The following is an 11,580-nucleotide window of genomic DNA, read 5'->3' as shown; positions in this document are numbered from 1 at the left end:
GGATGCCTGTGTTTTGTGTCTGGATGTCTGTAAGGGGGAGCCATAAGTCTATAGGGGGAACAGGTTTTGTATGTGAAATGAATGAAGCTTTACACATTAGCTACAAAGTTTACTACCTGTGAAAGAGAGAACGATGTGCTAACATACGCTACAGTGTTGACCAGGGCAAAGTCTGACAGTAAAAGCATCAAAAGACAAATGTCGTTCGTCATTCTCATTCAGCCTCTCCATCTTCTCGTCAACCATGTAAAAGTAATTTGTTTATGCTGTTATGCTGAGTGATTGCCTCACTTCTTCCAAATGACTGGTCTGAAAAAATACATGTTGTTCTTCACGCTTCACTTGACTAATATATCATTCTCTCTTGCTCTCCTACTTATGCCTTTGTATTGAGCAAATCCCATGGATGGTGTTTTACAAAATGCAGTGAAAAAGCACTCAGTGCTCTGAACAGATAGGTTAAATAGATGTTTACATTGCAGTAAGAAAGGGAGGTGAATGGGTATCAGTGAATTTGACGCATTAAATTCATACTTGAGATGCCCACCATTTTCTATAGGGATTTAAAATACATTCATTTAATTGTATTATCCATGAAATGACTTCATTTTAAATCAAATTGAATCCAAGTCTGTTTCTTTTAATCACAAACACCTGTGTAAACTAATACACTAACTGTGACTGAACATTCATTTGACAAACTTACAAATGGGTGTTATATTTTATAGTTTTTATCAACACAATACTTAGATACTGATAAGGTAGTGACTAAACAAAAATGGGTTACCCCTCCAATTCCAAATAATGTATGACAGAGAGAGGCAAGATAAACACACAATAAGTTACATACAAGAGAAAACACATGCACTTACTTATTTACAATGACATACATAAATACATTTGAATAAAAAGCAACACCTAAAATGGAAAAAGCACATTGTGGTAATATATAAGAATGACATATGAAGTCCTCCAATGGACCATGAGATGTATATGTGTCAGCTTGATCGGTCCCATACATTTCATACAAAGTCAGAGAAACTTGCTCTAATGAAGTCCCATGGGTAAATGTCCTTCATGCTATCCAAACGTGATCCTTTGTGAAAAGGAGTCCTTTATCTCAGGCTGGTGCATCTAATTTTCATGAGGGCTGTGTGGGTATAGAATAGGCCTGTGAGTCCGGAGCCCCTATACAGTAGTCAGACTGGACTGGTGTTTCCAGTATGTTGTGGCGCTGCCTGGTGTCTAGTAGTCTTATCTTTAAGTCCCAGGTTCTTCCTCTCTGCTCCTCTTTCACCCCCCGAGGTCTTCTCGTTCCCAATTCCATTCCCCTGTTGACCCTGGGACAATACCTCTGTACTGAGGACACAAAAACACAAACATTAATGAATATTATCAAGTTAAACAAAAAGGATGTAAACTGACAAGTTATAGAAATGTGTCATTAAAAACATTACCTGTTGATGGGATTTGTGGTTTGTGGTTTCTTGTCATCGATGAAGTTGTTGTGCTTGTAGTAGTCGAGGAAAGTGCGGGCAACATTTCTTCCCAGATTCATGTCTGAGGGGACCGTGTTAAGGTTATTTTCTATAACATGAACATGTGGCGCTGTTGACCTTTAGTTTAGTCAACCATAAGGCCATTTCTGGAGTTACAAAGCCTCTAAATCCTGCCTCCGACACTCTACTATTAATTTAAAAAATAAAACCCTAGTTTCTTCCTCACAGAATGAATAGAACCATTTGCAGTAAATAACTAAGCAATAACCAGTAGAGAAATGTGGTACATAAATGACCAGTATACAACACACTGTGTTCCACACTAAGTGAGGGTAAATCAACTGCATTTCAGTCTGGTCAGCCAAAAACACCAAGGGGGAAGGCATCACATAACGGCAATTACTTACCACCTAGGCTTTATTTAAATGAATAAGTCTAGCGCCAACCACATTATGGAGGACATCAATAACTTGAGACACTCCATCATTAAAACTGTGTGGCCATTCTGCATGCTGTTGCCATGACGCTGGGCTGGATTAGACAGCAAACACAAATAATAACAAGATGATTTAGATTAAGGAAAAATATAAAAAACAGTAAACAAACACTGTGGTCAATCTGGATGAATCAGCCGTACACACATAAAAAATATTATGCCAATACGGAAAACAATAAGAGAAACATTTCCTCGTGTACAATTATAATTCATAGGACCAGAGCTCATGAAAAAACTACAATAAATCCATAGACTATCAGAGACTATCAGAGATGAACACGGAGGTTCAGGTGCTTTGTTATTACGAATGTGTTCTTTACCAGACAGACAAATGATGAAATGTCACAGAGACATAATCGTTCACCTCTTGTTGTCATTTCCTTGTTGATGTTCAGATTTGACTTGTCTGTCACACCTCTGTGATTGAAACAAGTGCCCGTGAAAAAAATATATAAAGAAAGTGATTCAGTCGTTTGTCTTTTTTTCAATTTCTGTCAACGGTCAGAATTTACCCATTAAACATAAATCGTAGGCCCTATAGGTGAAATTCTATTACCCAAAGCAGTTAACTCATAAAAAAAATCCATCCTTGGGCTGAATGGAGTGTCTGGGTGGAGGTCCATGCCTTTCTTGTAAGTGAACACATATGCACACGCGCGCACACACACACACGCACGCACGCACACACACACACACACACACACACACACACACACACACACACACACACACACACACACACACACACACACACACACACACACACACACACACACACACACACTATTTTAGGTTCCAAAAGGGTTCTTTGCAGAGGGATAGGGTTCTACCAAGAACTGTTTTCATCCTAAGAACCGTTTTTGGAAGAAAGGGTTCTTTGGTGATTGTTTGGAAGGCAAGAGGGATTCTTTGGAAGGTAAGAACGGTTCGGCATAGAACTCTTCTGAGTCTGAATACGTTTTATTGTAATTTTTCTTCTTACTTTTAGAAAGGAGTTTGAGTAATCTGATACATTTAAAAGAAGTGTGAGAATGTTTTAAACTTTACCTACATTATGGGAATATTTGTGCATGAATCTGGTATTCCCTTAATCGTTTTATATATACCTTACTGGGATAGTTGATATCTTTGGTGAAAAGCATGAGCTGGCACAAACCCAAAAAGTTAGTAGAGTTGCTGACTAACGGCGAGTAAACTGTAGGCTATAAAAATAGAGTCGCAAAAGTGTTCAGAACTCTTGGATTTCTTAACATTTTATTGTTTTAGAAAGTGGGATTAAAATGGATTCAATTGTCATATTTTGGTCAACAATCTACACAAAATATTGAGTAATGTCAAAGTGGAAGATTTTTTAAAGATGTATTAAAATGTCTTGAAAAATATATAGTTGTTGCATAACTATTCAGCCACTTTGTTTAGGCAATCCTAAATTAGTTCAGGAGTAAAATTTGTCTTAATAAATCACATAAAAAGCTACATGGACTCACTGTGTGTGAAATAGGGGTTGACATGATTTTTGACACAATACCCAATAATGAAAAGCAAAAATAGTTTTTTAGAAATATTTACAAAAAACTGAAATATCACATTTACGTAAGTCTTCAGACCCTTTACTCAGTACTTTGTTGAAGCACCTTTAGCAGCGATTACAGCCTTGAGTCTTCTTGGTTATGACGCTACAAGCTTGACACACCTGTATTTGGGGAGTTTCACCCATTCTTCTCTGCAGATCCTCTCAAGCTCTGTCAGGTTGGATGGGGAGCGTTGCTGCACAGCTATTTTCTCCAGAGATGTTCGATCGGGTTCAAGTCAGGGCTCTGGCTGGGCAACTCAAGGACATTCAGAGACTGGCCCCAAAGCCACTCTTGCAGTTAATTCAGAAAGTATTCAGACCCTTTGACTTTTTCAAAATGTTGTTACGCTACAGCCTTATTTTAAAATGGATTTAATAAATGTTTTCCCTAATCAATCTATAGACAATACCTCATAATGACAATGCAAAAACAGGTTTTTAGAATTTTTTGCAAATGTATTCAAAATCTAAATCTGAAATATCACATTTCCATGAGTATTTGGACCAATACTTTGTTGAAGCACCTTTGGCAGCGATGACAGCATTGATTCTTCTTGGGTATGACGCTAATGTCACGGCTGTCGGAAGGATCGGACCAAAATGCAGCATGGTTGTAGTTCCACATATTTATTTATGTCACGGGTGTCGTAGGGTAGAGACCAAGACGCAGCGGGAAAATGTACACTCATCTTTTTATTTGGTGAAGAAGGAAAACACATATAACGTATACAAAAAACACAAACGAACTGGACAGTCTTGTCAGGCAAACAGCTAAACAAGAACAATCTCCCACAAAATCCCATGAAAAACAAACTCCTAATTATAGGACCTTCAATCAGAGGCAACAATAACCAGCTGCCTCCAATTGAAGGTCCAACCCCAATTAACTAAACATAGAACTACAAAAGACTAGATAGAACATAGAAATATACTAACATAGAACAATGACTAACAAACACCGGACTAATAAATCAAATAACCCCTCTACCTAAAGACATACACAAAACACACCCTGAACCACATAAAACAAACACCCCCTGCCACGTCCTGACTAAACTACAATAACAAATAAACCCTATACTGGTCAGGACGTGACAATTTATCCGTGAAACGTAATGCAATACACCAAATACTTGAAATAACAAAACAACAAACCGTGACGCAGAGAGAAAACACACTACTCAAAATATAATCACCCACAAAACCCAGGAAGAAAAACCCCTACTTAAATATGATCTCCAATCAGAGGTAACGAGGACCAGCTGCCTCCAATTGGAGATCAACCCAAAACAAAACAAAATAGAAAAACTAGAACTTAAACATAGAAATAGAAAACATAGAAAAACACAAAACACCCCTGTCACGCCCTGACCTACTCTACTATAGAAAATGACATCTTACTAGGGTCAGCACGTGACAGCTAAAAGCTTGGCACACCTGTATTTGGGGAGTTTCTCCCATTCTTCTCTGCAGATCCTCTCAAGCTCTGTAAGGATGGATGGGGAGCTTCGCTCCACAGCTATTTTCAGGTCTCTCTAGTGGTTAGAGCGTTGGGTCAGTAACCGAAAGTTTGCTAGATCGAATCCCCGAGCTGACAAGGTAAAAATCTGTCATTCTGCCCCTGAACAAGGCAGTTCATAGGCTGTCATTGTAAATAATAATTTGTTCTTAACTGACTTGCTGATAAAATAATGTATATGTCTGAGGTTTTGACTAAAGTATTCCACTCTGAAACCATATAACTTTGTGAAATGTATTAGAATTATAAGACTATAATAATGTGTTAAAAACTATAATCCAATACTGTGTGTGAGTAGACTGTTTAAAACTAAGACACTGTTACTATTTCAAAATGAACAGGGCATAGTTGATAAGACAACCTTGTGAAAGTAACAGGAAAATGGGCCTCCCTAAGTTAGGGAGGGGAACAACTGCCCGAAAATGGCTAGGCTGGCAAAAGATAAGGAGACAGGTGGTATGTGTACTGTGGAAAAATACAGCCGCCTAAAGCGGGGTGGAGTTCTCTACTGATTTAAGTTCATTTGTGTGGGTGTGTGTGTGTGGTAATATAAAAGGTTGTGTGCATTGCATGAATTTTAGAGCTCTCGTAAATAAATATCCTGATTATTGTAGGCTGGGTCTCAGTCTGTTTCCTTCAACCGGAACCTTACACCTTCTGGTATACAAACTGAGTAGTTAAATTGAAGTTCGGTTTAAGAACATTTCCCGTATCACTTGCCTAGTTAAATAAAGGTTAAATAAAATAAAAAATACAAATGCAGAAACTTGTCCTGAAGCCACTCATGCGCTGTCTTGGCTGTGTGCTTAGGAATGTTGTCCTGTTGCCCCAGTGTGAGCGCTCTGGAGCAAGTTTTCATCAAGGATCTCTCTGTACTTTGCTCTGTTCATAATTTCCTCAACCCTGACTAGTCTCCATGATGCTGCCACCACAGGAATGGTGCCAGGTTTCCTCCAGACGTGAAGCTTGGCATTCAAGCCGAAGAGTTCAATCTAGGTTTCATCAGACCAGAGAATCTTGTTTCTCATGGTCTGAGAGTAATTTAGATGCCTTTTGGCAAACTCCAAGTGAGCTGTCATGTGCTTTTTACTGAGGAGTGGCTTCTGTCTGGCCACTTTACCATAAAGGCCTGATTGGTGGAGTGCTGCAGAGATGGGTGTCCTTCTGGAAGGTTCTCCCATCTCAACAGAGGAACTCTGGAGCTCTGTCAGAGTGACCATCAGGTTCTTGGTCACCTCCCTGACCAAGGCCCTTCTCCCTCGATTGCTCAGTTTGACTGGGTGGCCATTTCTAGGAAGAGTCTTGGTGGTTCCAAATGTCTTCCATTTAAGAATGATGGAGGCCACTGTGTTCTTGAGGACCTTCAATGCTGCAGACATTTTTTGGTACCCTTCCCGAGATCTGTGCCTCGACACAATCCTGTCTCAGGACTCTACGGACAATTCCTTCAACCTCATGGCTTGGTTTTTGCTCTGACATTTAACTGTGGGACCATATATAGACAGGTGGGTGCCTTTCCAAATCTTGTCCAATCAATTGAACTTACCACAGATAGACTCCAATCAAGTTGTAGAAACATCTCAAGGATGATCAATGGGAACAGGATGCACCTGAGCTAAATTTCGAGTCTCATAGCAAAGGTTCTGAATACTTACAGTACCAGTCAAAAGTTTGGAGACACCTACTAATTCCAGGGTTATTTATTTTTACTATGTTCTACATTGTAGAATAATAGTGAAGACATCAAAACTATGAAATAACATATATGGAATCATGTAGTAACCAAAAAAGTGTTAAACAAATCAAAATATATTTTATATTTGAGATTCTTCAAAGTAGCCACCCTTGATGACAGCTTTACACTCTCTTGGAATTATCTCAACCAGCTTCATGTGGTAGTCACCTAGAATGCATTTCAATTAACAGGTGTGCCTGGTTAAAAGTTCATTTGTGGAATTTCTTTCCTTCTTAATGCGTTTGAGCCAATCAGTGGTGTTGTGACAAGGTAGAGGTAGTATACAGAATATAGCCCTATTTGGTAAAAGACCAAGTCCATATTATGGCAAGAACAGCTCAAATAAGCAAAGAGAAACGACAGACCACAATTACTTTAAGACATGGTCAGTCAATTCAGAAAATGTTAAGAACTTTGAATGTTTCTTCAAGAGCAGCCGCAAAAACCATCAAGCGTTATGATATAACTGGCTCTCATTAGGACCGCCACAGGAAAGGAAGAACCAGAGTTACCTCTGCTGCAGAGGATAAGTTCATTAGAGTTACCATTCCCAGAAATTGCAGCCCAAATAAATGTTTCACCGAGTTCAAGTAACAGACGCATCTCAACATCAACTGTTCAGAGGAGACTGAGTGAATCAGGCCTTCACTGTCGAATTGCTGCAAAGAAACCACAACTAAAGGACACCAATAAGAATAAGAGACTTGCTTGGGCCAAGAAACATGAGCAATGGACATGAGACCAGTGGAAATCTGTCCTTTGGTCTGGAGTACAAATTGGAGATGTTTGGGTCCAACCGCTGTGTCTTTGTGAGACGTAGAGTATATGGATGATCTCTGTATATGTGGTTCCCACGGTGAGGTGTGATGGTGTGCTTTGCTGGTGACAATGTCAGTGATTTATTTAGAATTCAAGGCAAACGTAACCAGCATGGCTACCACAACATTCACCAGTGATACGCCATCCCATCTGGTTAGTGCTTAGAGGGACTATAATTTGTTTTTCAACAGGACAATGACCCAAAACACACATCCAGGCTGTGTAAGGGATATTTGACCATGAAAGAGAGTGATGGAGTGCTTCATCAGATGACCTGCCCTTCACAATCACCCGACCTCAACCCAATTTAGATGGTTTGGGATGAGTTGGACCGCAGAGTGAAGGAAAAGCAGCCAACAAGTGCTCAGCATATGTGGGAACTCCATTAAGACTGTTGGAAAAACATGCCTCAGGAAGCTGGTTGATGGAATGCCAAGAGTGTGCAAAGCTGTCATCAAGGCAAAGGGTGGCTACTTTGAAGAATCGAAAATATTAAATATATTTTAATTTGCTTAACACTTTTTTGGTTACTACATGATTGCATATGTGTTATTTCATAGTTTTGATGTTTTCACTATTGTTCTACAAGGTAGAAAATAGTAAAAAATGTAGAAAAAACATTGAATGAGTAGATGTGTCCAAACTTTTGACTGGTACTGTAAGTACATAAGGTATTTCTGTATTTAATTTTTTGTAAATTTGCAAAAGAATCTAAAAACATGCATTTGCTTTGTCATTATGAGGTATATTGTAGATTGATGAGGAAAATGTTTTATTTAACAATTTTAGAATAAGTAAAGCAACAAAATGTGGAAAAAGGGAAGGGGTCTGAATACTTTCCGAATGCACTGTATTTACATTCCTTTTTACTTACACATATGTTGACTTCTTCATGTTGATGTTGGTTTTTCTTAGCAGATGGCTGACTTTTCTTAGCAGATGTACAATCATCGCGAATTGAATTATCGGGCATTTCAGGCCCCGGAGTAAACAGAATTGTACACTCGCAAACTCGATCACAAACGACTGCTGAGGGGCTTACGTTGGCAACTTCCCTTGTTTAGCTAATTGTTTGGACTGACGGCAAAGAAGGCCGTGGGGATTCCCCCAAGGGCATAAGGCGAGTGTAAGTGGAGGAGGGTGTGTCTTATGTGTTTGAAACGCAGCCTAGGTGAAAAATCTGGCGACGTACCCTTGAGCAAGGCACTTAACCCTATTTGCTCCTGTAAGTCGCTGGATAAGCGTCTGTTAAAATGTAAGAAGGCACTGTGACGCCAAAACAAAATTACTGGCAGCTTATATATAGAGTGTGCTACTCTTTACTTTTAAGGACTATAGTTGATATCTTTGCCATGATTTCTGTCTTTCAAATGAACATTTTCTGTAATTTTATTGACCAGAGAGTAAGAGAATGGAAGGGAATCTGAGTGACCCTGACTCTGCCATTGTATGGTACACAGCTAATTGGCCAGTGTTAGCTAGTGTTTTTCAGTGTAACATTTTTACTGTTGATTAAGGAGTTACATTAACACTCAGTAACTCAGTGGTGTAAAATAACCCCAGTGTTGGTGCTAATAACCAGAGTTGAGTGTAATTGTGTCACTCATTGTGTAATTGTATCACTCAAAACCACACCCATCGTCATCATATTTCCCAGCATGCTCAATTGCAGGTTGATTTTCAGAATTGTTGTCAATATCTGTGTTTTTGCATGTGCATTGATTGGTTGAGTAATCTTATGCAACACAAAGATAAATACAATTACATTTTTCTAAACTAATCCAATCGGTAAGCAGTTTTACTGCACCACTTGCCTGGATTCCAAAATGACATTGTAAGCCAGAATAATGTGATTTGCAGGCCTGATGTGGTCTGTAAACTAGGAGTTTTAGAAAGCTGTTGTAACGTGCGTCGTATAGAGGGGACCAAGGCGCGGCGTGTTGAGTGCTCATGATTATTATTTTAATGAAAACTAAACACTTTTACAAAGAAACAAAACAACAGCAAACAGTTCCGTCAAGCAGCAGACAACAAAACGGAAAACAACTACCCACAAAACACAATAGAAAAAACCCCAACTTAAATATGATCTCCAATTAGAGACAACGCAAACCAGCTGCCTCTAATTGGAGATCATCCCAAAACTCCAACATAGAAATAGAAAAACAAGAACTAAACATAGAAACAAAAAACATAGAATTCCCACCCATATCACACCCTGACCTAACTAAACAGAGAAAAAACAGCTCTCTTAGGTCAGAGCGTGACAGTACCCCCCCAAAGGTGCGGATTCCCGGCCGCAAACCTGAACCTATAGGGGAGGGTCCGGGTGGGCATCTGTACTTGGCGGCGGCTCTGGTTCGGGGCGTAGCACCCCCACCGCCCGCTGATCCCCCCGCTTCTGTGTGTCCGGAGGAACCAGACCATGGATCATCGCCGGAAGCTTTCGACCGCCAACCGCCGCTGAAGACTCTAGGCTAAAGGCCGCCGCTGAAGGCTCTGGGCTGCAGACCGCCGCTGAAGGCTCTGGGCTGCGGACCGCCGCTGAAGGCCCCAAACTGGGGAGTGTCGCTGGAGGCTCCAGACTGGGGAGCGTCACTGGAGGCTCCGGACTGGGGAGCGTCGCTGGAGGCTCCGGACTGGGGAGCGTCGCTGGAGGCTCCGGACTGGGGAGCGTCACTGGAGGCTCCGTACTGGGGAGCGTCGCTGGAGGCTCTGGACTGAGGGGCATCGCTGGAGGGTCTGGACTGAGGAGCGTCGCCGGAGGCTCCGGACTGGGAAGCGTCATTATAGGTTCCGGACTAGGGACCGTTGCTGCAGGCTCCATGCCATGGATCCTCTCTACAGGTTCTACAGGTTCCTGGGGAGCATCGCTGGAGGCTCCGGACTGGGGAGCCTCAGACAACAAAACGGAAAACAACTACCCACAAAACACAATATGAAAAACCCCAACTAAAATATGATCTCCAATTAGAGACAACGCGAACCAGTTGTCTCTAATCGGAGATCATATTTAACTTGGGTTTTTTTCTATTGTGTTTTGTGGGTAGTTGTTTTCCGTTTTGTTGTAGGTTGCCTGACGGAACTGTTGGCTGTCGTTTTGTTTCTTGTAAAAGTGTTTAGTTTTCATTAAAGATAATCATGAGCACTCAACACGCCGCGCCTTGGTCCCCTCTACACGACGCACGTTACAGCTGTGGAGTTTCAGACCACTGTGTTAGGGTCCTCAAAGAAAGCCCTTTTGATTAACAGTGCCTTTGGAAAGTACTCAGACCCTTTGACTGTTTACATTTACATTTTAGTCACTTAGCAGACGCTCTTATCCAGAGCGACTTACAGTAGTGAATGCATACATTTCATTTCATGCATTTTCTTTGTACTGGCCCCCCGTGGGAATCGATCCCACAACATTGGCGTTGCACATACCATGCTGGCGTTGCACACACCATGCTGGCGTTGCACACACCATGCTGGCGTTGCACACACCATGCTGGCGTTGCACACACCATGCTGGCTTTGCAAACACCATGCTGGCTTTGCAAACACCATGCTCTACCAACTGAGCCACAGGGAAGGCCCCGCATTTTGTTACATTACAGCCTTATTCTAAAATTGATTAAATAAAAAAATATCCTCAGCAATCTACACAAAATACCCCATAATGACAAAGTGAAAACAGATTTTTTTTAAATGTTTGATAATTTATAAAAAATAAATAGAAGAAATACCTTATTTACATAAGGATTCAGACCCTTTGCTATGACACTCGAAAATTGAGCTCAGGTGCATCCTGTTTCCATTGATCATCCTTGAGATGTTTCTACAACTTGATTGGAGTCCACCTGTGGTAAATTAAATTCATTGGACATGATTTGGAAAGGCACGCACCTGTCTATATAAGGTCCCACAGTTGACAGTTCATGTCAGAGCAAAAACCAA

The 11,580-nt window shown here is 40.7% G+C and overlaps 1 protein-coding gene across 1 annotated transcript in view; it reads right to left on the bottom strand.

Moving 5' to 3' along the window:
• Positions 1-554: 554 nt before the first annotated feature.
• The window catches only part of LOC115192503 (cytosolic carboxypeptidase 6), a 460,539-nt gene continuing 449,513 nt past the window's right edge, over positions 555-11,580 (bottom strand). Inside the window, exons 12-13 of the mRNA XM_029751097.1 lie at positions 1,458-1,560; positions 555-1,359 (exon numbers count right to left, since the gene is read on the bottom strand). Of these exons, the coding sequence (XP_029606957.1) occupies positions 1,200-1,359; positions 1,458-1,560 (263 nt within the window). The 3' untranslated portion in view covers positions 555-1,199. The remainder of the gene's footprint in view (positions 1,360-1,457; positions 1,561-11,580) is intronic.

Source organism: Salmo trutta, chromosome 4, assembly GCF_901001165.1.
Source record: "Salmo trutta chromosome 4, fSalTru1.1, whole genome shotgun sequence".
NCBI lineage: Eukaryota > Metazoa > Chordata > Actinopteri > Salmoniformes > Salmonidae > Salmo > Salmo trutta.
This window is presented reverse-complemented; position numbering and strand designations above follow the sequence as displayed.